The 25881-nt window shown below is 37.8% G+C and overlaps 1 protein-coding gene across 1 annotated transcript in view; it reads left to right on the plus strand.

The window, feature by feature from the left end:
- The window catches only part of LRRC7 (leucine rich repeat containing 7), a 621984-nt gene that overhangs the window by 443352 nt on the left and 152751 nt on the right, over nt 1-25881 (plus strand). Inside the window, exon 9 of the mRNA XM_027971033.3 lies at nt 24424-24498. Within this exon, the coding sequence (XP_027826834.2) occupies nt 24424-24498 (75 nt within the window). The remainder of the gene's footprint in view (nt 1-24423; nt 24499-25881) is intronic.

Genomic DNA, 25881 nt, shown 5'->3' on the forward strand with positions numbered 1-25881 from the left:
TAGCCATACATGTTTCATTTTAATAGATGCTACAAGTTTTCCCTCTCAAAATCAGAACTAATTCGCACAAACTTTTGGAACTCGTTAGAGAAACCAAGCAATTCTGACTTCCCAAAGGGACATTTTTTGGATTGTATTAAGTCACAGGTGATTGGCATTGAATTTTTTTTTAATATAATTTAGTCTATTTTGTATCCTCCACAGAATTTTCTAAGTTTCTGGCTTCTTATTTTTATCATTTCCTGTTTACTAGCAGCAGCACTTTTTCTTTTTTTTTTTTTTTTTTTTTTTGTGGAACTTGGGAGAAAAATGAGAGATAAACCCATTTTGACATTTGAATCCACTTGCTGTTTATTCATTCACGTTATGTTTATACTATTTATGCTGGTACTCTGCAAGGACTGAGAATACAAAGATGAATAAAACATAAATTTTGCCTTTTAGAAATTCAAGTCTAATAAGAAAAATGCAAATGATAGCACCACAATTAAGAGACAAAAGGTAGATGCTTAAACAGGTAGAAAATAAAATAGAACTGAAGAGTGACTTTCAGAGGGAAAGACAGAGAGGTTCAAGGTAAAGAAAGACTTGAAAGGTAAGTTCAGTTCAGTTCAGTCGCTCAGTCGTGTCCGACTCTTTGTGACCCCATGAATCGCAGCACGCCAGGCCTCCATGTCCATCACCAACTCCCGGAGTTCACTCAGACTCACATCCATCGAGTCCGTGATGCCATCCAGCCATCTCATCCTCTGTCGTCCCCTTCTCCTCCTGCCCCCAATCCCTCCCAGCATCAGAGTCTTTTCCAGTGAGTCAACTCTTCACATGAGGTGGCCAAAGTACTGGAGTTTCAGCTTTAGCATCAGTCCTTCCAAAGAAATCCCAGGGTTGATCTTCAGAATGGACTGGTTGGATCTCCTTGCAGTCCAAGGGACTCTCAAGAGTCTTCTCCAACACCACAGTTCAAAAGCATCAATTCTTTGTCACTCAGCCTTCTTCACAGTCCAACTCTCACATCCATACATGACCACAGGAAAAACCATAGCCTGGACTAGACGGACCTTAGTCAGCAAAGTAGGGGAGAGAAAACAGCTCATGGAAGTTATGGATGGATGAAACAGAAGAAGAGGCTTGGAGGGTTTTAAGTGGTTAGATATAATTGGCATACAGATACTTTTGTAGGATAAAAGATGGCAAGATTAGATAAATGAACTGAAATGAAAGCTTTAGACTCTGAATTGTCATGCTAAGAATTTGGTATTTATATCATGAATGACAGCCTGGAAGTTTTTAAGTAAGAGGTATGTTCAAGTCTACATTTTAAATTTCACCCTTGATCTGAGGGATGAATTAATCACTATCAACATTTTTTTTTAATTTGTAACCTACTATGTTTCAGAAATTGTGATAGGAGCCAGGACTTCAAATAAGAACAAGCTAAAAACTGTGATTAGTGAAAGATTACTAAAATAGTTTAGTACACAAATTAAATAGCCAGAACTAAGAGAGGGAGACAGAAGACATGAAGAAAAAGTTCATGGATACAGTAAAAAAAGAACTGATGGATAGGGGGAGGTAGATAGAATGAAGAATCAGATCTGTTGTGTGTAGTTGTAATTGGGGTGATTTGGTGGATAATGTTGGTGTTAATTGAAATAAGAGGGAAATAGGGAGAGGAGGAAGTTGAGTAGGAGAAGATGGACGTTCTGAGCACACTGAGTTTGAATTAGGTAGAGGTGCCTAAAAAATACTTAGAAATATAGATCTAGAATTTGGTAAGCGTGTCTGAGCTAGCAATAGAGATTTGAAAATCATTGACATAGTGGACCCTATGGAAATGGATAAAAGTAAAACAGTTTGAAAAATCCAAAGGAAAGACAGTTGTGAAAAAATAACACAACAAATATGTAAATGTTTTACAAACTTTAAAATACTGTACAATATAATTAATTATTATTATTACTATTGCTATTGTTGTTATTGGAACAGTTGAACCAAACTACTAGATCTTATTAGAATTTAAGTCTTACAAAGCATATGCCAGAACCTAGAGTATTTTCAAACATGAAATAGATTTTCAATAAATATTTATTTTTTGTCTTGATGTATTTATTCAAAGTCATAGGCATATATTTGTTATGGGGGTGAATTAGCAATCATGATTTTTCTTCATCTCATGACCCTTCTTCAATCCATAAAGAATCTGAGGGTAAGTTCTTTAACTCTTAAAAAAAAAAAAATTTGAAACAAAGCAATACAAAAGGTTTCTTGCTTAAATTTGTAACCCAAATAAAACTATAATAATCAATCATTACATTTTAAATATTCAAACTGCTGTTTTACAGAGTAGTCATTACTATATGTTTCCATTCCAAGTGTACATTTTTATTTATGTTAATAAGACAGAAATACAAATTTAAGAAAATATCATTAGTTACTGTGCAGAAAATGAAAAAAAAGTATGTATCTGTAGTTCAGTTCCCAATGGGCTAAAATTTCATTTTTAAATACCTCCACATACTCATGGCCTGACCTCTGTGATTGTCAATCGTGAAAATTTTCTCATATGCTTAACATGGAGCCAACAGAGTGAAGTTTTGTCAGTGGTATATGGCCCTCCTGTACATTATGAAATCTTTCCTTCTGAGAACAAAACCAATCTCTTGATCAACCAACAGAAATATTTTGAACTCCTGCTGTGTGCTATCATTGTCATACATTTTGAGGGATTTCAAAAAAAGTGTGAAACATGCCCCAGCCTTCAAGGAAAAAATAGGTTTATTGGGCAGACAAGTTATAAAATGGAATATATATATATACACATATGTATATGTATGTATATAACTTATATATGTATACTTGCTTGCTTAATCATGCCAACTCTTTGCGACCCAATGGACTGTAGCCTGCCAAGCTCTTCTGTTCTTGCCTGTTCTGCAGGCAAGAATACTGGCATGGGTTAGCTTTTCTTACTCCAGGGGATTTTCCCAACCCAGGATTCAAACCCGTGTCTCCTGCACTGGAATGCTGATTCTTTATCACTGAGGCATTGGGGAGGCCCTAATACATATTATCAGAGAAGGCAATGGCAACCCACTCCAGTACTCTTGCCTGGAAACTCCCATGGATGGAGGAGCCTGGTAGGCTGCAGTCCAGGGGGGTCGCAAAGAGTTGGACACAACTGAGCGACTTCACTTTCACTTTTCACTTTCATGCACTGGAGAAGGAAATGGCAACCCACTCCAGTGTTCTTGTCTGGAGAATCCCAGGGGTGGGGGAGCTTGTTGGGCTGCCGTCTATGGGGTCGCACAGTCAGACACAACTGAAGCGACTTAGCAGCAGCAATATGTATTACGGGCCTTCCAGGCAGCATTAGTGGTAAAGAACCTGCATGCGAATGCAGGAGACATAAGAAACATGAGTCCTATCCCTGGGTTGGGAAGATCCCCTGGAGGAGGGCATGGCAACCCACTCCAGTATTGTTGAGAGTCCCTTGGACTTCAAGGAGATCCAACCAGTCAATCATAAAGGAAATCAGTCCTGAATATTCATCAGAAGGACTGATGCTAAAGCTAAAACTCCAATGCTTTGGCCACCTGATGTGAAGAACTTATTCACTGGAAAAGCCCCTGATGCTAGGAAAGATTGAAGGCAGGAGGAGAAAGGGACAGCAGAGGATGAGATGGCTGGATGGCATCACTGACTCGATGGACATGAGTTTGAGTAAACTCCGGGAGTTGGTGATGGACAGGGAAGCCTGGCATGCTGCAATCCACGGGGTCACCAAGAGTCGGACACGACTGAATGACTGAACTGAACTGAACTGAACCAGTATTCTTGCCTGGAGAATCCCATGGACAAAGGAGCCTGGTGAGCTACAATGCAAAGAATCGCAAAGAGTTGGATATGACTGAAGTGACTTAGCTTGCACACGCAGTATATATTAAATGTCAAATAAGTCATCCAAGGAACAAATGCTACTCTGAAGTCTAATACTCAAAGTCCTCTAAGATCTAGTCTAGTTTACCTTCCTAAAGTATTTCCCTAAATCTACAACTACAAGAAAATTAACCTTCTTATACCCTTCCCAAGCCAAATTAAACTGCTTGCTTTTCTCCCTGCATGCGGCTTGCTTTTCTGCTTCTGTGTCCTTGCTTGTACTGATTTTTCCTTCTGGCATATCTTGCTTTCCCTTCATGCTCATGTGTATATTATAGTTGGTAGATCTTACTCTTCCTTAAGGCCCAGTTCCAATGCAGCATCTCCTAAAAAATTTTCTGATGTTACTAGCAAGAAATCTTTCCCACCTACAAATCCCTCTCTAAGGAGACCTCCACTGCACTCATTACTTTCCTATGTCTTAGTTGCCCCTATCCATGTAGATACATGCTCCAGAACACCACCCTTCCTTCTGCCTCCTCTGCTGCTTGGTGAATATTGTCTTCAAAAGGACTTTAATCCCTCAGAACGCAATGAGGTTAATTTGTAGTTTTAGTGTACCCAGTACTATTGATTCTTTCCACCCCCTAGGGTCACTAAAACTATCTCACAAGCCTGTTCTATTTTTAATGTAATAATTCCATAATATTTGATTTGCATTATGATTAACCACTTGCCTAACTAGACTGTGAGCTCCTTAGGGGCAGAGAATCTGTGCATTCATCTGTCCAAGAATTGTATATTAGAGAAGCATGCTCAAATTACCATCAACATTTTTACTTTTGGGTCACACTTTTAGAAATTCTGATTGAGTGGGTTTCATGTGGAGCCCAAGAATCTACACTGTATCAAGCTCTCCAGATGATTCTTATCCACCATAAATTTTAAAGTGGTCACCAGTTAATAAGTATTTTTTGGATGAATGCTGACTTTTTTCTCTCTTAAACTGTAGCATCATAGGGGAAAGACATGTAATTACATAATATTCGCTTTTCCCCTTATGGCTGGTTTATATAAACAGAGTAGAATCTCAAAAACTGTGGAATTGATGTATGTTCATGGGTTGACTGATAACTGCTATAATTTTTAAAAGCTTTTCCTAAGGCATAGGATTTGCTGGGCCATGGAGAATGAGTTGGTTTTGGATGAATGGGGAGGGGAGAGAGCAACGTGGCCAGGAAATTGATATGATCACAAGAATAGATAGAGATGAGGAAGTGCACGCATGCTGAGGGTTGATTATTAGATTAGTGTAACAAGAGCAAAGGTTCTTGTGGCAAAGGAATGAGAGATGAGGCTGCCTCCCCACCATATAAAATAGAGCCTTTGTTAGCAGAACTCTCATTTTCATTTTAATTTAATAATAGCAAAAATAAGTGGGTTTGATGTGATTAATGACCAACAAGGGAGCTACAGTGCTGACTTGGCAAGCATCCACCTCCATGCACATGTAGAAGTAAAAGATTTAGTACAGAATTAACCTGCCCAAGCATCTGTTCACAACTCCATATGAAAAAGAGAAAAATAGGCCGTAGCATATGTTACAAGTTGAAGCCTGGGAAACTTTTTTCACATGTTTGTCGGAATTTACATTTTAGCAATATTCCTTACTGACTTCCTAATATGAATTAGAATATTAAATAACCCTAATAGTGATAGGTTATTATTAAATTATGAAAAATATGTTCACACATGAAGAGAATAACTTGTTATGAAAAGGACAATGAATTTGCAGTTAAAATATAGTCCTTTGTTCCTGTGACAATAGCCAGCATTAACCTACACATCATAATTAATCCAATGGGACATTAGTTTACTCATCAAGCTGGCAAATGGTTATTAGCAATCTACTACTTGCAAAGCACTGTACACAAAATGTTAATGGCAAAGCATGTGCACGAAGCAAAGGTTCATTCTCACATGGAAGAAAGGTTGATATGGAATAATTAGTATCAACAAGTCATTATTCATCCTTTTATGCAATAACTCTTGGATGAATGAGCGTATCTCTATGACTTTGTTTTATTCTCTGTCATATCCCCCACACTAAGCACAATGCTTGAAGTACATTAAGTGCTTAATAAAATGTGGTGGATGAATACATTTATTGAGCACTATGTCAGACTCCCAGTATCCAAAATAGAGTGAAAAAAGAGAGAGTTCCTCCCTGGTGAAGTTGATAATGTAACGAGGACAGCAAATATTAATCTAGTGCACGCAGAAATGTGAAATTCCAGCCATGACAAGTGCTGAGGATCACCTAATGGAGTTTGGCCATGCAAACACTTTTCTCAAGGAGCGACCTTGAGCTGAAATCTAAGGGATGACTGGAAATTAGCCAGGCAAAGAAAAGAAGGAAAAGCACTTTGGCAGAAGAAGGGGTAGAATGGAGCATGAGGAGTGACTGCAACATAGATTGAGACGGAGTCACAAAAGTGAGGGTAGAAAGCTGGGTAAGTAAGGTGTGAGTATGTGAGGACAACTCAGGGAGTTACAGAATTACAAATACTAGGCTAGATTATATAGATCAGAAAGTTTCTTGCTTAAAGTTGGTATAATATAAATTGATTTGAGTTATAACCTCAAAATTCATTGCTCCTTTGTAATAGAAAAATTTGTGTGATAAAACATACCAAAATTTTTATAGTGACAAGCAAAACAATGGAGCATGTAATTTCAAATTGCATAACTTCAATCCTTGTAGATTGCCCCAATAAATATTATAATTTTACTAAATTATGTACATAGCAGCAATTAGCCCTCAAATGGGGGTTAATAAAGGAATCAACACAGAACAATAAGAATAATTTGGGTGTACTGATGTAGAACAGATTGATGCACCCTAGTGATGGCTCATTCAATTATTTTATGAAACTATTAAAAATATATATAATTTATTGGTATAGTTCACATGATAGAATTTGTGCAGAGAAAAATAAAACCAAGACTTTTAAAGTGTCTTAAAGCAAATATGGAAACAATGAAATGTTAAAATCATATTAGGATCCTCTGGCGTTTTCCCTCTCCTGTGTGCACCTAAATCCCATAACAGAGAGCTGGACATGAGGGTAGTGCTCAGAAAGTACTTGTTAAATTTTCAGAAGTGGCCAGTTAGAAAATTTACAAATAAATAGATTTAACATTGTGGCACTTTAGTTTACCTATTCGAGAAATGGAAACACTTATACTTATCCTACTTTACTTCACTACATAGCTTACAGCGAAAGATGTCAGATTCGTGATCTCCAAAGAAGATAGAATTTCAGGACCAGGGACCAGGCTTGATCACTCAAGAGCTTTTGTGTCACAGAGTTTATTAAAGTAAGAAAAGGGATAGAGAAAGCTTCTGACATAGATATCAGAAAGGGGACCGAGAGTGACCCCTTGCTAGTGTTAGCAAGGGAGTTATATACTTTTTAAAATTAAGTTATTACAATAAATCAAAAGCATGTCTCAAGGTTGTAAAGATTTTACTAGACCCACTCCCATAATTTACACTTTAAGATAACAGGATTAGCCAGAAGGTTTTCAGGAAGGAGAAACTGTCCTCAAGAAGGAGACATTGTTGTTATATAATCCCTAGTACAGAGTTTAAAAACCAAGTTTTTTGTTGTGTAATCATCGGTGAGCTTAAAGAAAAAAAAAAGTTTTATGTGACTAAGACTAAAGAATGCAGAGAAGGAAAAAAAAGTTTGTCCTTTCTTCCTCCTCTTCCTCCTTGAGAACCCCAGACCCCTCTCTCCTTGGGGACCCCCAGACTTCTTATCAACCTGCCTAGGAATTGACTCTCTCACTTCTACTGATAGGTAACAGTTTTTTTTCTTTTTTAATTTAACAAATATTTATGAAGCAGAGACTAAGTGGTAAGGATATAATGGTGATAATGATAACTCACTTTTAACATTTCATAGTTGCTACAACTTGAAATCAGGATAACTTTGGAACCCAACTATGAATGGGTATTTTCTTGACTCTTCTTGCCTACCTCTAATGAGCTACTCTGGCTATGAAACACTTCACAAAAGGATCTTCACATGGAAGAATTTAGAGTTTTTAATATAAGTTCTCATTTCAAGTGATATAAAAATAATGATCTGCCTTATCACTTATTGGCTTTGGGGCAGAAAAGACAGGCATGCATACTTGACAATCCAGTTTCTTATTTGATGCATTTCTTACTGTTTATCAGACCAGTGACATAATTTCTCTATTATTATCTGTTCAAGTAATTGGGCTTTGTAAAGTTTAATAGAAAACTAATTATATTGTATACCAAATACTGATTACTGATTTTCAAAGAATTTAAATTCTTAATTACATTTAAATTACTCTGAATAGAAGTGGACTTTTATGATTCAGAAGGTACATCAGTTTTGCAGTACAACTTTTATGACCTTCAAGGGTCATTGCTGATATTTATGCAACAAGCACACTGCTATGATAAGTGTTTGGAGCAAGAAATGGCGACCCACTCCAGTATCCTTGCCTGGAGAATCCCATGGATGGAGGAGCCTGGGGGTTGGGGGGACGGTGCTATAGTCCAGGGAGTAGCAGAGAGTCAGACAAGACTGAGTGACTAATCACATAAGTGTTAGGAATTCAGAAATGTAAGCCCTGCTCCAGAAGCTCACAATGACAAGTGTGGAACTAACAGTGTAAACAGATTTCAGGTATTGCTTTGCCAAATAAACTAACTTTCATGGTATTAAATAAGTAAAATCCAATAATGTTATCATCAAGTAGTAATATATAAAGAATTTTCCCAGTATCTACAGAAAATAGGATTAATGCTATACATAGATTCTTATGTACATCTTAGCAGTTTCATTAAAAACATTTCTTTCTCATTGCTTGTAAATTAATCCACATTGGAGAGTTGACTAACAGTGATAAATAAAAAATAGTGATTCAGATTTGTTTTTGATTCAGTGAAACAACTATATTGGAAAAAATATTTATCTGATACAGAAGAAAGAAAACAATTTTAAATATTTTCATAGATTATCTCATAGGAATATATGAATTATAAAATATGATGCATCTAAAGTATATATTCATACTTCCAGCATTTCAAACATTAATAAGAGATAGAGAACATAGGTATAACATAGAAATTATATAGTTTACCATAATTACAATTTCTATTAATGAACACTCAAATATCACCCAATTATTCTGAAATTTTAAACATCATTGGCAACTGCAAATTTTTTATGTATCTTGAAAATACTTACAACATAAATTTTCTTTAATCAATTTTCCCTTTAATACAAATTTTTCATTTCTACATTTAATATTGTTTTTCTTCCCTGATTTTCTACTTTTCCTTTATTTTCTGACTTTAGTAGCTAAATACAAAGTCAGAATCATGTAGCTGTAATTTAGGGACCCCAGTCGTAAAATGCAGCTCATGATGACTGGCGCAAAAGCAATTTTCAGTAACATACCACAGTGGTTTCAAGAGTAAATGGGAGATAAGAAAGCAAAGGTAAAAAGAGTAGCCAAACTTTTTCTAAAGTGTCTCTGTGAAGAAAAGCAAACAAATGGAAAATAGATGGAAGAGACCACGGAGGCAATGAAAATAGTATTTTTTTTAAACAATGAGACAAACTAAAGCATGTTTGAATGCTGCTGGAAGTTGCCTAGTAGAGACAGAAAAATTCATGTTGTATAGGGGGAAAAAAAGATTACTCTAGGCCTGAAGTAAAGTTGCTCAGTCTTGTCCGACTCTTTGCAACCCCCTGGACTGTAGCCTACCAGGCTCCATCCATGAGATTTTCCAGGCAAGAATACTGGAGTGGGTTGCCATTTTCTTCTCCAGAGGATCTTCCCGACCCAGGGATCGAACCCAGGTCTCCTGCATTGCAGGCAGACGCTTTACCGTCTGAGCCAATCCCTGCAAAGATGAAAACAAAAAGTGGAAGAGATATATAATCCAGAGCTCACACGCACAAAGGAAGTCACAAATTTGGAAGAGCCAGAGGTGCTTAGTGAAAGAAAACTCCAGAAATGACTACAGAGCACAGACACATATTACGCTAAACCCAAAGTAAATGTATCCCCAACTTAACTCCAACTAAACCCAAGCCCAACTGTGCCACATCACACCCTAGGAAGTATGATGGAGGGGAAATCTGTGTATCAAATGACAGGAATCTTAGCTAATTGTTTCTAAAATATATTCCTCTGCAAATTTTTCTAACTACGTGTGTGGGAGGCCTGAAGCAAAAGCTTCATTGCCTTTGGAATAAATCCACCTCAGATCACGCGTTTGCTTGTTCATTAGTTTCAGAGAACAACAGGGTATTATGAGCTGGGGTATGGGAAGGATATAAGATTGAAGAACTATGAAATAGTTTCAGAGAGGTGAAAAGTAACTTCTCAGTGAAAAGAAATAGGGTCACCTGTCAATATGTGGTCCACATTTCATGTACTTGTCATGAAGTTAAAGTAAAGCTGATCAAACAAAGTGATTTTCTCCAACTAATCTTGGTACAGTAGCAGAAAAAGCAGAAAGTTGGATGCAATGAACATTAAGTTCATTTAGCTAAACATGACAAAAGGAAAGAGGACATATTTGCCAAGTGATGTTAGCGAGAAGAAACTGTTTATAATGATGGAACATTTATCATGAATCTCAGCATGATAAGGAAACATAGACAAATAATGGTTAAATTTATAACATCAGTGATCTATCAATTACTGCTGTTAGGGAGTTCTAGGGTGTTGGAATAAGTGAACTAGAAGCATAGAAAGTTGTTGTTGTTCAGTCACTAAGTCATGTCCAACTCTGTGTAACCACATGGACTATAGCACACCAGGCTTTCCTGTGCTCCACCATCTCCCAGATGTTACTAAAATGCATGTCCATTGAGTCAGTGATGCCATCCAACCACCTCATCCTCTGTTGTCCCCTTCTTCTTCTACCTTCAATCTTTCCCAACATCAGGGTCTTTTCCAATGAGTTGGCTCTTCACATCAGGTGACCAAAGTATTGGAGTTTCAGTTTCAGCATCAGTCCTTCCAGTGAATATTCAGGGTTGATTTCCTTTAGGATTAACTGGTTTGATTTCCCTGCTGACCAAGGGACTCTTAAGAGTCTTCTCCAAAACCACAGCTCAAAAGCATCAATTCTTTGGAGCTAAGCTTTCTTTATGATCCAACTCTCACATCCATACATGACTGTTGGAGAAACCAAAGCTTTGAATTTATGGACTTTTGCTGGCAAAGTGATGTCTCTGCATTTTAATATGCAGTCTAGGTTTCTCATAGCTTTTCTTCCAAGGAACAAGCATCTTTTAATTTCATGGCTGCAGTCATCATCCACAGTGATTTTGGAGCCCAAGAAAATAAAATCTGCCACTGTTTCCATTTTTCCCCATCTATTTTCCATGAAGTAACGGGATCAGATCCCATGATCTTAGTTTTTGAATGTTGAGTTTTAAGCAAGCTTTTTCACTGTCCTCTTTCACCTTCATCAACAGGCTCTTCAGTTCCTCTTTGCTTTCTGCCATTAGGGTGGTATCATCTGCATATCTAAGGTTGTTGATATTTCTCCCCTGTTGATATTTCTCCAAGCAATCTTGATTCCTACTTGTGATTCATCCAGCCTGGCATTTTGCTTGATGTACTCTGCATGTAAGTTAAGTAAGCAGGGTGATAATATACAGCCTTGATATACTCCTTTCTGAAGTACTACCTTGCACAGATTACCATGAAAGGAATTGGAGATGCAGAGGTGAACAAAATTCAATTCCGTGCTTCAAAGAGTTCACACTGTAATTTACAAAGAGCTACAGTAGGCTTACCAACATTGAAGGAAGGACTTAACCCAGTCAGGGATCAGGTGAACAGGCTTAAAGAACATTTGTAAAGACCAATTGCAAACTAAAGCTTGATACCTTTGAGAACAGCAAAGAGTTGACTTTTCCTTGAGGCTCACTTTAACTGAGGGTACTGTGAAAGAAAAGCCTGAGAAGTAAGCAAGGGTCAGATGAGAGTCATTTTGTCTGATACAGTCAAGGTATGCGGGCCTTGCAAAAGGCGACACAGTGAAATGGCCTACTGGCTGCATTGTAGATAGAGAATGGAGGAAGTCTTTTGGAGAAAGAAAGCAAGAAAATCAATTTGAATTATGAGACAAGAATGCATTTTATTCAGTTTTCACTCTTAAATTTAGACTTAGACAAGGTCATTAACGTTTGCAATCTAGGTAACGGGTAGTGCATTAAATTGGAAGTCCTGAGGCCAGAATTGTTTACCATGCCCAGATGTTAACATTTTGTAGGACCCAGCCTAGTAAACATGAAACTTCAGAATGTTATCTTCATGAGGACTTGGTTGTTTTGTCTACTACTCTTTCTCCAGTGCTAGGCTCTTAATAGACTCTTAATGAACATTTTCTGAGTAAAATTATTAAGTTAAACTATTACATTAATTTATTAAATTAAATTATCAAACAAGTCTGTCTTAAGCATCTAATCTCCTTTGGCACCTTCGTTCTAAAGCCAAGTAGTTGAAAACCATACCTTTTCTCTGGAATACTCATCTCCTTTTGAACCTTATTTATCACATCTTACTTCAAGATTATGCTCTTGCCTTCCCTGTATATTAGTCATTTAATTCTGGACACAGTAATTTGCTTTTTTATATCCAAATTTCCTTGTCTTTAAATAGGAATAAGAGCTAACACTAACTGAGCATTGAGCCCTAACACTTAGAACCAGGCACTGTTCTATGCATTTGAAGTGTTTTATCACAACTATTCCTCATTATCACCCTATGTGGGGAGTACTACTGTTTTCTACCTATTGCAGAAGAGGAACATGAGCAAATATTTGAAAGCAAGTAAGTGACAAAGCCTGGATCTGGACTCTGTCTAGCTCCTGAAACCACGTTCTTAATCATTCTGCTTATTGCCTGTCCAATGATAGTACCACCTGTACAATAATAATTGTGAAGATTCAAGGAGAATAATCTATGTAAACACGTTTTTAAAAGTGCCTTACTGTCCCAAGTGATCAATAGAAATGAGCTTTTGTCGTTGTTATTGTTTTGTTCTTTTTTATTTATACCTTCTCGGGGAGCTAAGTGTTCCTTTGAGGGAAGAGTCACTATCTCCTAAAGGAAATTAGATTATTTCATTTTAGACAGATCGAATAGGAAAAAATCACTCCTGTGTAATGCTTACTTACATCCACTTTCCTGCAACTTTCCTCATGGATTCTAGTTCTGATCTGGGGATAGAGGATAAACCCAGCCCCTCTTCCTTATAATAATCCTCAAAGATGGGAATCTTTAACACCTATATCTTCAGTCCAACAGTTTGAGGCATTTTCACCATTTCTCCTATGGAATGGTTTCCAGATATTCTGAATAAATTCTGCTTTGTTGAAGACACTTAATGTTTAGTAACTTAGAGGGGAACAACCAACATATGTTGCATTTGGAACAAGACATTGACAAAGAAGATGGAGAAACAATCCTGTAACAGTCTGTATTGTAATCCCAGAGACCTTAATAAAATGTCTTCTTTTCATAGCGTAGATAACATTTCTTGAGTGAATGTATTTATAAACAAATGAATTAATGAATCTTCTAATATTTCAGATTATTCTGGAAACTAATTCAGTGATTTAATGGATTGTCTCCCTCTCAACATCATGTCATCTGTGGATTACTTCCTGCGTGCCATTAATGTATTGATTTGAATATTTAAATGAATGTATTACACTCCTATATTTGGTATAATATTCCTAATAGTTTATGGCTGAAATGTTTTAATTAATTATAAATTAATCTTATTTTCTCAGCCATGCATTTTTATTATTGTTGTTAAGAATGCTTATTTATTCATCCAATAAATTCTAAAATATAAAAATATTTTCTACATGTTACCTAACTGTAGTAGTTACATTGAAACCAAAACTTTAAAATTTTTGAATGTATTAGTAAAAGTGGCATCTGAAATAAAATTGAGAAACGTGAAACTAACATAAACTGGAAATATGCTCAACCATATGGAGCTAATCTTTTTATCTCCAAAGAAATTAACTGAAGAAGTTAAACGGTCTAAAGGCATGTTCGACAGAACTACTGAGAGAATGAACAAGCATCAAGAGCTGAACAATTTCAGTTATTCAGTTTTGTGTATCAGAAAGAGTTTCAACAGTACATCATAGACTTCATAAATAAAAGATTTCCCAGTTGTGAGAACTATAGAGCTGGTAATAAGCTAAAGCGAAAGTGTTAGTTGCTCAGTTATGTCTATCTCTTTGCAACCCCATGGACTGTAGCCCTCCAGGCTCCTTTATCCATGGAATTCTCCAGGCAAGAATACTGGAGTGGGTAGCTATTCCATTCTCGAGGGTATCTTCCTGACCCAGGGATTGAACCAGGATCTCCTACATTGCAGGCAGATTCTTTACCATCTGAGCCACCAGGGAAGCTTAAGTGTGTTGTGAAATTAAAAAATGAAGGAAAATGAGGGAAAGTTTCTTAAAATGCAGTCATATTTCCTTGGAGGGGCATGTGTGTACAGTTGTGTCCAACTTTTTGCAACCCCACGGACTGCCCAGGGAGCAGGTTGCCATACTGGACTGGGTTGCCATTTCCATCTTCAGGGATATTCCCACCCCAGGGATCCTGCATTGGCAGGTGGATTCTTAATTACTTGAGCTGCCTGGGAAGCCCTGCTTCCTTGGCAGATTGCAAGCTCTAACATTATCAAGCAAAAATGATAAAGTAAAAAGTAAATAAATAATACTTTGAGATACTGATCTCAAAATTTAGAAAGGATGTAATAACAGATAATGAAATGTCATAATTGGGTCACTTTGGTTAAAGAACATAATTTTTTAATTTGCATTGGATATTTTACATGTATTAATTTGAGAAATCACTTTTTTGTGTATTATCAGCATTTTGAACCAGGTTCCATGTTGACTTCCAGTTCTGCATTATTTCTGAGAATAACAATTTTTGGTTACTACAGTGTCTACTAGATAATCTCAATAATTTTAAGACATTTCAAATGCAAAGTTCTTTTTTAAGTTTTAGAGTTCCCTAGTTTAATTTTGACAAAATTAGATAAATGTCAGATGTTATATTTTTCAGTGAACATTTCTCTTAGCCTTATTGGAAGAAAACCTTTAATAGAGGTATAAATAAATATAATCAAACTCTATTATCCAAATTAGTGGAATAAAAGTAACACCTGTAGTCAAATAAAGAGAACAGAGTAAACTGCATATACATGACAGGAGTTTTTGGAATCTGTTGTAGTAATGGAAACCGTATGTTAAAACTGATGTAACCATTTTCTTAGATCACTTCAACTAATAAAAATAAGATTATTTAATACTATAGTGGTATAGGTAAGTATAAATGTAAGACAAGACACTGAAATGTTCCCTAATTCTTTTATTAAATTAATGCCTATATCACAAAGAGTCAGACATGACTTAGCAACTGAACAACAACAATATACTATAGGATTTGGAAAACACAGAAAAAATTCCTATGAAGAAAAAAATAATTATGATTTTATCATATTTTTTCTAGTGTTTTAAAAAATGAAAGCAAATATAAAAACTTCAAAGTAACAAATAACTGCCAACTGAAAAGAACAATCGTTAACCATTTTTTGTATCTGAGTTAGATTTGGGGGGGGAAGGAAATAAAACAATGTAGACCAAGAAGCTGGAATTAAGATTGATGGGAGAAATATCAAAAACCTCAAGTATGCAGATGACACCCCTCTTACGGCAGAAAGTAAAGAAGAACTAAAAAACCTCCTGATGAGGGTGAAGGAGGAGAATGAAAAAGCTGACTTAAAACTCAACATTCAGAAAACTCAGATCATGGCATCTGGTCTCATCACTTCATGGCAAATAAATGGGGAAACAGTGGCAGACTTTATTTTTGGGGGCTCCAAAATCACAGCAGATGGTGACTGCAGCCATGAAATTAAAAGATACTTACTCCTTGGAAGGAAAGTTATAACCAACCTAGATGGCATATTAAAAAGCAGAGACATTACTTTGCCAACAAAGGTTCATCTAGTCAAGGCTATGGTTTTTCCAGTAGTCATGTATGGATGTGAGAGTTGAACTATAAGGAAAGCTGAGCCCCAAAGAATTGATGCTTTTGAACTGTGGTGTTGGAGACAACTCTTGAGAGTCCCTTGGACTGCAAGGAGATCCAAGCAGTCCATCCTAAAGGAAAGACTGATGCTGAAGCTGAAACTCCAATACATGGCCACCTGATGTGAAGAACTGACTTATTGGAAAAGACCCTGATGCTGGAAGAGATTGAAGGCAGAAGAGAAAGGGAAGACAGAGGATGAGATGGTTGGATGGCATCACTGATTCAATGGACATGAGTTTGAGTAAACTCCAGGAGTTTGTGATAGACAGGGAGGCCTGGCATGCTGCAGTACATGGCATCACAGAGTCGGACATGACTGAGCAATTGAACTGAACTAAACTGATCCTATTACTTCATGGGAAATAGGGGAAAAAGTGGAAACAGTGAACGATTTCATTTTCTTGGGCTACAAAATCACTGTGGATGGTGGCTGCAGCCACAAAATGCTTGCTCCTTGGAAAAAAGGAAAAAATGCTTGCTCCTTGGAAGACAACCTGTGATCAATCTAAACAACGAGTTAAAAAGAGACATTACTTTGCCAACAAAGGTCCATATAGTATAAGCTATGGTTTTTTCAGTAGTCATGCATGGATGTAGCAGTTGGCCCATAAAGAATGCTGAGTGTTGAAGAATTGATGCTTTTGAATTGTGGTGCTAGAGAAGACTCTTGAAAGTCCTTCAGACAGCAAAGAATTCAAACCAGTCAATCCTAAAGGAAATCAACCCTGAATATTCATTGGAAAGACTGATGTTGAAGCTAAATTTCCAATACTTTGGCCACCTGAAGTTAGCTAAATCTCCAATACTTTGGCCACCTGAAGGTTCTTTTGCCAAGAACCAATCATTGGAAAAGACCTTGATGCTGGGAAAGATTGAGGGCAGGAGGAGAAGGGACAACAGTGGTGAGATTGTTGGATGGCATCACTGACTCAATGGACATCAGTTCAGTTCAGTTCAGTTCAGTCTGTCAGTAGTGTCCGACTCTTTGCGATCTCATGGACTGCAGCTCGCCAGGCCTCCCTGTCCATCACTGACTCCTGGACATGAGTTTGAGTAAACTTTGGAAGATAGTGAAGGGCAGAGAAGCCTGACATACTGCAGTCAATGGGGTCACAGAGTCAGACATGACTGCGTGACTGAAAAACAACACCAGACCCAAGTAAAAGTCTCCGTCCTAGTCCTACTCCAATTCCAGGACAATTACTATTTTTAGTTTTGTGTGCATCTATTCTATATATTACTATTTTTATTGTATGTATATGTATTTATAAATATGTAACACTTTAAAATCTATGCAGATTTGTGTTATACAAATTTTCCATACTTGCTTTTTCATTCAATGTTATTTTCAAGGTCTATCTTACATAAAAATATAGATAATTCATTCTCATTGTTGTACACTGAACCAACTTATGATTTTACATAATTTGGTTATCTCTTTTCTTATGCTGTTGTTTATTTAAAGTGTGACTAAGTTTTTAATATTATTAATTATCCTATAATAACATTTTTCTGCAATAAGTTTTTTCTATGTGTCAGATAATTTTAGTATGATAACTGCCCCAAAACCAAAGTGAACATTTTGATAACATGAGATACATATTTGAAAATGTTTTCCTAAAATACTACACTAAGTTATAATCATTAAAGGAGTTATATGAGTGTCCAGTGCACAACACCTTCATGAGCATGAAGTATGCCAAGCCAGTCTTCAGTTAATTCACTCATTTTTAATGGAAACAATTGATTTTGAGAATGAAATCAAATGGTATGAATAAAAGGCAATTTGTGTGTTAGGTTGGGTGAAAGCCATTTAGTTTAGTACCAAGATCCATTTCAAAACTGTCTATTGATTATGAGATATCATTGCGTCTTTATGTTGTTTCAGCAAGGCTATGTATTGATCTGCTAAATATACTTGTTCTCTTCTTATATTAGGAAGTTGTTGAGATTTCCTCTGTGACACATTTTATATAACATCCAGTAATGAAAACATTATCTATTTTTTAGAAATCCAGCATATGCTTTACTTCCTTTATTGGGCATTTGTGATCACCAGTGTTCATTATTTCAGTTTTAAGCTGTAACATGATGTCATCTTTGGAGCCAGGAGATCTGAGTTATGATCCCAGCTGCAGTTACACAACCCTTATCCACCTATTCTTATTTTCCCCAGAAAATGATATTCAGAGTATTCATCTGTAAAGTAGGACTACTGTTACCCTATTATGTTATTAAGTTAATTAAATGGAACTTTTGAAATAAAGTAGAAATATAGGTTAGCATCAGTAATCCCTCTCCAAGTTGTCTTAGATGCCTAGCGTCCCCAGAATAACCAGCATGAGAGATATTTTAGAGGTATTATTGGTCAATTTTATCTGACATTTTACCTAATGGTGGCTCAGATGGTAAAGAATCCATCTGCAATGCAGGAGATCCGGGTTCCATCCCCAGGTTGGGAAGAACCTATAGGAGAAGGGAATGACTACCCATGCCAGTATTCTTGCCTGGGAAATACCATGGGCAGAGGAACATGGCAGGCTACAGTCCATGGGTTGCAAAGAGTCTGACATGACTGAGCAGCTAACACTTTCACTTTCACCTTACCTGACACAGCCAAGGGAGCAAGCAATGTAGTTCGCCAAAGGTTACCCAGATCCTTAGAGATCATGTGAGGTCTTATGTTTCCACAGCATTCTCCCTTGCCCACACATACCAACGTGTCATAATACCCAGGGTTACTGCTTGAATTTTGTCATTGCCTGAAACAATTTCAGCAATCTTGACCTCCTAACTTCTGCTCTCTCATTCTAATTTTTTATCCTTTTACTTCTCCCAGTCCTTCACTCCTGCTACATTCTGTCTGGCCTCGTGGGAACCTGAAATCCCTTATTCTGTGTTTTCCTAGATTGTCAGTCTCCCACCTGGCTCCCCCAAAAGTTAAAATAACAGTGATCATTGATAAAGCTCTTTGGATTCCCCTCAGTTTCTTCTTTGATTCCCCTCAGACAATTCCAATATGAACCATTCTCATCTAGTATCTTCCTGTCAGCTTTCTTTTTTGCCTCAGCTTCCTCAATTTCTTCCTAGCTCCTCAATTTCTCTCCTCTCATCTCACCCAGACTTTACAAAGAATATTCTATCTGTGCTGTCCCCATTTATTTGCCTATTATTTATCTTCAACCCACTGTAATATAGTTATCTCATGAAATTACTATCACTAAGTTTACCAGTAGGTAACTATTTCCAAAACTGAGTTCCCATTTTCATCTTTTATTTTACCGGACACCTCCCCAGTGTATGATACTCTTCTTCACTTCCTTATTTTAATACAACTCTGTTCATTGGACTTTAATAAGCCCTTACTCTCCTGGACTCCATTTCTTCTTACCTTCTTCTGTATTTTGCTCTTCTTTTACTGACCCTTTCTAGATGGACCCCAACAAGGGTCCTCCTGCCTGGTGTCCTTCCAGCCAATAGAACAAGACTGAGTTCAGCTCAGGAGCAAAGGAAAGTTTTATTCTTTGATCAGGAAATGAAGAGGTGGAGCTCACACTCCAGCGCACGTGCTCTAGAGGGCACAGATGTGCTACTTTAGGCTCCATATCACAGTGCCAGATGCAATGTCTCTGCACATGCCCCAAGATGAGGTGTTCAACATAATTGGTACAGCCATTTTACACTAGAAAACTCTGTTCTGAAGTGCCTGGGGTAAGGCTTCTGTGGGTGGCACCCTATGAGAAGTGTAACAAGATGAAGTTCAAAGAGAAAAAGGGTTCTATTTTATTACCCAGATCCTACTTTTATTTCTTGGAAATTTTTAGTGGGCTTTGCCAGTGATACTTCCGGTTTTCAACTGTCAAGTGTTAGTATCCACAGTGTTCCTTCCTCAGTCGCCTGTACCTCTGATTCTCTTCACATTCCCCATAGGGAGCTCATCCACAAGAGTTCTATTTCCACAAAATACCTAAGTTGAACATCCTTAGCTCAGACTCATCCCGTAAGCTTCAGATTTTAATAGCCAACTGATTTCTGGATGTGTCCATCTGTGTCTCACAGAAGCCTAAAGCTAATCATGATCAAAACTGAATTAAGTGCTCTGTGACAACCTAGAGGGGTGGGAGATTGGAGGGAGGTTCCAGAGGGAAAAGTGGGAAGGAGATACAAAAGGAAAGGGATCTATGTGTACCTGTGACTGATTTGTGTTGATGTGTGGCAGAAACCAATACAGTATTATAAAGCAATTACCTTCCAATTAAAAATAAATAAATTTTTAAAAACGCATCCAATCCCTTTCATAAACCTACTCCTACCTCCATATTCTGCACCCCCATAGTTGTCAGTACCATATGCTGTGTAACTGGGGGACATGCATCTCCTAAAGGTCTCCTGAATCCAACTTCTCTTTATTTCTCATTATTTCTTTATTACTAGTCCTAATAAACTTTTCTGGCTTCTTCTTTTCATTTTTCAAAAAGGAAGTTGGCGCTAGTGGTAAAGAACCTGCCTGCCAATGTGGAAGATATCAGACATGGGTTTGATCCCTGGGTCAGGAAGATCCCCTGGAGGAGGGCATGGCAACCCACTCCAGTATTCTTGCCTGGAGAATCCATGGACAGAGGAGCCTGTTGGGCTATTGGCCATAGGGTTGCACAGAGTCAGACACTACTGAAGTGACTTAGCATGCGTGCAGAGTGATAAGGATAAAATACCGCTTCCTCTTAGAAATCCTTTAGTGATCCTCCTTGACACATAAGATACATTCCTATCTCCTTAACAAAACGTGAGGCCTTGACAGACCCTACCCTCTTTTGTTAGCCTCATTTTCTGCTGCTTACACTAGTTACTCCATATTAAACTTGACAATTCAGTAAAGCAAACTGCCTATGGTTCCCCTGCATACATCATGCTGTTTCTCACCTCTCTGATTCTGGTTAAAATATGCTTCCTCCCCTCTCCTTTCTTCTCACCAGTTCCTTCTCATCTCAGCTTCAGGAATCCATGTCTGGTTTCCCTTGATACTATAGCATTATAGACCCCTCCTTCTTTGTATTCCCATAATGTCACGTAATTGCTCTTTATATGTTTGCTCAAGAAATAGACTATGCGTGGGCTTATTCCTTGAAGGCAGAGATCATAGCACACATTTTGACTCTAGTGAAGTACCTGGACTTAGAAGCTGTGTAAAAAACACTTTTAAAATTAAGGGATAACTAAATCATGAAAGCACTATATCTTCATTCTTGTCATTCTTTATTTCATAGGGTGTCACTGTGTGGCAGGGGCAGTTGTTGTTGTTTAGTCACTAAATTGTGTCTGACTCTTTTTAGTAGTCACCCAATATTCCTTGAATTCCTCCCACATTCCCCAGCCTTCCCTAAACTTAGGTCCAGGCTGTATAAACAGTTCTAGACAATGAGCTTCTTCTTATAGTGGCTAGTTTCCATACTGTCTCCCTGCTTTGACTCTTCTGAAAGTCTTGGTTTGCTGGTAACATAAGACTGGTTGGTGGGGGGCAGAAACCCACAGTGAACATGAAATAAGAGTAAGTAATCCTATTTGTTAAGCCACTGAGATTTCAGGATTAATTTGTTACCACAGCACAGATAGACTTCCTGAATAATGCTCATTGTTTCAAATTTATACACTAGCCTCTGTCTTATTCCATAAACTTGTGTTGAGCTGGAGAAGGCAATGGCACCCCACTCCAGCACTCTTGCCTGGAAAATCCCATGGATGGAGGAGCCTGGTGGGCCGCAGTCCATGGGGTCGCTAAGAGTCAGACACGGCTGAGCAACTTACACTTTTCACTTTCATGCATTGGAGAAGGAAATGGCAACCCACTCCAGTGTTCTTGCCTGGAGAATCCCAGGGACGGAGGAGCCTCATGGGCTGCCGTCTATGGGGTCGCACAGAGTCGGACACGACTGAAGCGACTTAGCAGCAGCAGCTTAGCAGTGTTGAGCTAAGGTATGCAACTTTTTCTCTTCCCCTAAAGTCTGCATGATGCCTGAGCTTAGAAATATTATGCCATATGACTGATACAGAGACAGAGTTTTCCAATAGAGTAGTTCACTCCCTGTTCCCCATGAGCTAAGCAATAGTGGGAATATTTTCCTATACAAAAATCCACCCCCGACCTTCCTCACATAGTCCTAACTATTTTCCAAGTTGAAACTTTAGATTTTGATCCTTGTTACAAATGAAAGTTCTCTCAGGAATAGCACCATATTCCATCGCATTTGCAGGCTAAAGGCATCAGAAACTTATCTCCAAAGTAGTCCAGAAGTCTCTGAAGTGTATCGTACTGACCCATAATTATCAATAGTCCAGAGTAACATTGATACCATTCCATTCTTTTCCACTGAATATCCCATCAAATATACTAGCTTTCCTCATTAGGTCTCAAATTTTACTGAACTGTGGTTGTATCTTATTTCAGTGATAATTTTTTTAGTTGGAGACCAAAAAAAAAAAAAACAAGAATCTGACTTAAGGTGATCGCTCAGACGGTAAAGAATCTTCCTGCAATGCAGGAGACCAGGGATTGATCCCTGGGTCAGGAAAATCCCCTGGAGAAGGGAATGACAACCCTCGCCAGCATTCTTGCCTGGAGAACTCCATGGACAAAGGAGCTTGGCAGGCTGTTGTCCATGGAGTCACAAAGAGTCGGACACAACTGAGTGACTAACAACAAGGTGTGGCTTAATTCTAAGCTTAAATGATGCCATCAGGATCCATCTTTTAATTCAAACAGGCTCTCCTTCTTACCTCGTGCCTGAAGCCCCCAGAACTGTACCCTTCCAGCTTCAAATCCAGCAGACAAGAGCAAGAGTCTTTTCCCCAAGTCCCAGTCAGAGACGTCTTCCCTGGTGGCTCAGTGGTAAAGAATCCCCCCGTCAATTCAGGAGACGGTGGTTCAATTCCTGGGTCAGGGAGATCCCCAGGAAAAGGAAATGGCAACCCTCCAGTATTCTTACCTGGAGAATTTCATGGACAGAGCAGTCTGGCGGACTACAGTCCTTGGGATTGCAAGAGAGTCGGATACAGCTTAGCGACTAAACAAGAACAAAACCCAGTCAGAGAACCATTGCTTCTTATCTGCTCTGAGTGGATCCTCGAGCCAAACCCTGAGGGCAGGTGAATATAAGGCAGTAATTAGTTTTGGCCATTGTCAATTCCCTGGAGTGGTTAAAAAAAGAAAAAAGGAATCAACTTCAAAGGAAGCAGGTGGCCTTAGAGTGGGAGCAGGGGAGATAGTTTCTGGTAAGAAATCAGGAAGAGGTCATCATAAATCAAGAAATGATGCTGTCAGCAATAGCAGCTGACCCTCTGAATAGTCTGCTTCCCAGGAGACAGAATTTAGAGACAGCTTCTAATTTTGAAATTAAAGTATCTATTATGCACAGTATGTTACCTCTTGATCATATTCTCTTTTTTTCTCTGAACTTCTCTACATTATTCTTTTCTCCCATATGATGCCTTGTGATTTTGTTATTTATATACATTTATTTCCCCAATTAGCTCCTCAGCTACTTCAAGGCAGGGACTAGCTTTGAATAACTGTGGATCCTGCATTGTATGTTTTGCATAGTAGGCCTCCCCCTTATTCAACAAATAATTTTTTATTAAGTAAATGAAAAGATAAGAAATGAGTGGGTCTTATACTATTATTGTGTGTGTGTGTGTGTGTGTTCCTTCACTCACTTGTGTCAAACTCCTTGCAATCCCATGGACTATAGCTCACCAGGCTCCTCTGTCCATGAAATTTCCAGGCAAGAATACTGGCGTGGGTTGCCACTTCCTTCTCCACGGGCTCTTCCTGACTCAGGGTGTCTCCTGCCTTGGCAGGCAGATTCTTTACTACTGTACGACTTGGGAAGCTCCTGTACTATTATTACATCATGGAGCAGAGGGTGTTTGTGTGTATGGTGTTATGATAAAAAACTGCTATTTACCAAGTACCATGGCAAACAAAGAGGATCTGAGGACCCAGGGATTAAAAACTGGGTATTACTCTGCCCTTCAAAAAATTATACTCTAGTGAAGAAGACAGAGATTGATAAATACTGCAGAGAATAGTTATTGCATGTTAAGGGAGAGTAATAGATTCTACCTTTTATTATTCTTATTCTAATGGTTTCCACATCAATTATAGATTGGCTACCTCAGGGAATACCAGTTTTGCTAGAAGAGATCTGTTAAACTTGTAATTTCTTAGAGGATTAACACTGGATTCCCAAATAAAAGTTTCAGATCCAGTAAATTACGTCTTATACTGTGATAAGAAAAGACTAATGTAGTTTTCTTCTCCTTTCTCTTTTCTCCCTACTTCCCCAGCCTGAAGTTCTGGATCAAATACAAAATTTAAGGGAGCTGTGGATGGATAATAATGCATTGCAAGTGCTACCTGGGGTATGTAAGTTTTTATTATGCCATGTCGTCTAGCATCTACATTGTATATTAACTGTAACTGATAGTGGTTAATCTTACATCTTAAACCTCAGCATTTTCATTTCAAAGTTAAACATTTGAAAATAATATTCCATCAAGTGTTTTTTACTAGTTTTTTAATACTGAGTGTTATGAGTGTTATGTGTGTTATAGGTGAGTAAAATGAGTATGTAACGTATGAAAGATTTTTCTTATACTCTTAGAAGTACATTTCATCTCTTTCTGTACTGTTTTTCAAATCTGAACAAAGTTATATTGTTATATGAAAAAAATGCTATACATAATACCAAGCCTCAGTTTTACAAAATCATTTTTTTTCTTATCGGTAATTAGATAATGGTTTCTGCTCATATTGTTTGAGCTCTTCCACAAGATAAAAACTCTCTCAGTTCAGGTGATTTCCAGTAGACCTATTTGATTTTCTGAAAAACACAAAGAACATAACTTGTTAAAAATAGGAAGTTAGAGTCAAATTATCTCTCTAACAGAAAATTCAGTAATATCTCCTGAATCATAGGTGGACTAATCAACTCACTGAGTGTGACCATTCATTTTCCATCCAGTGAAAGAATGGCTTTCCATATAACACTGTTTCTTGCCACTCATGACACGTGCACTCAAGTATAAGCATGTACATACATACACAGGGCTTCCCAAGTGGCTCAATGGTAAAGACTCCTCCTGCAATGCCAGAGACATGGGTTCAGTCCCTGGGTTGGGAAGATCCCCTGGAGGAGAAAATGACAACCCACTCCAGTATTCTTGCCTGGAAAATCCCATGGACAGAGGAGCCTGGTGAGCTACGGTCCATGGGGTCACAAAAGAGTTGGACACAACTTAGCAACTAAACAACACACAAAAAAAAAAACAACTAGAAGGCTCTCAGTAGTGAAAACCACTCTAAGTTCCTTGCATGGGGTTAAGTAGCCAGGGCAGTTGGTTGTGGAATAATTCTTCAGCCACTGAGATTTCAATGTGTGCTCCTAAAGCCAGACTTGATTCTTTGTTTGAACTGACATTAAACATTTCTTAAAATGATTGCAAAAGCAAGAAGAGGAAGCTATTCTCTTTTGAATAAGCATGGGACCACATAAAGAAGAAAATCTTACAAAAGATTAGGGAAAATATACTTTCTTCTCTCACCAAAAAATACATTTCTACTATCCTCACAAATACAAAACAGAAAAGCATGCATATTTTCTGTTTATTGATTTATTAAAAACCATATACAAATATACCTCTATGAATTAGAAACCATGCTTATGTGAGAATTACAAAAATAATATATTCAATGACCTTGAGCATATTTGTTTGAGAGGTTTGCATATAACAGAAGAGATGAAT

This window comes from Ovis aries, chromosome 1 (assembly GCF_016772045.2).
Source record: "Ovis aries strain OAR_USU_Benz2616 breed Rambouillet chromosome 1, ARS-UI_Ramb_v3.0, whole genome shotgun sequence".
Lineage (NCBI taxonomy): Eukaryota > Metazoa > Chordata > Mammalia > Artiodactyla > Bovidae > Ovis > Ovis aries.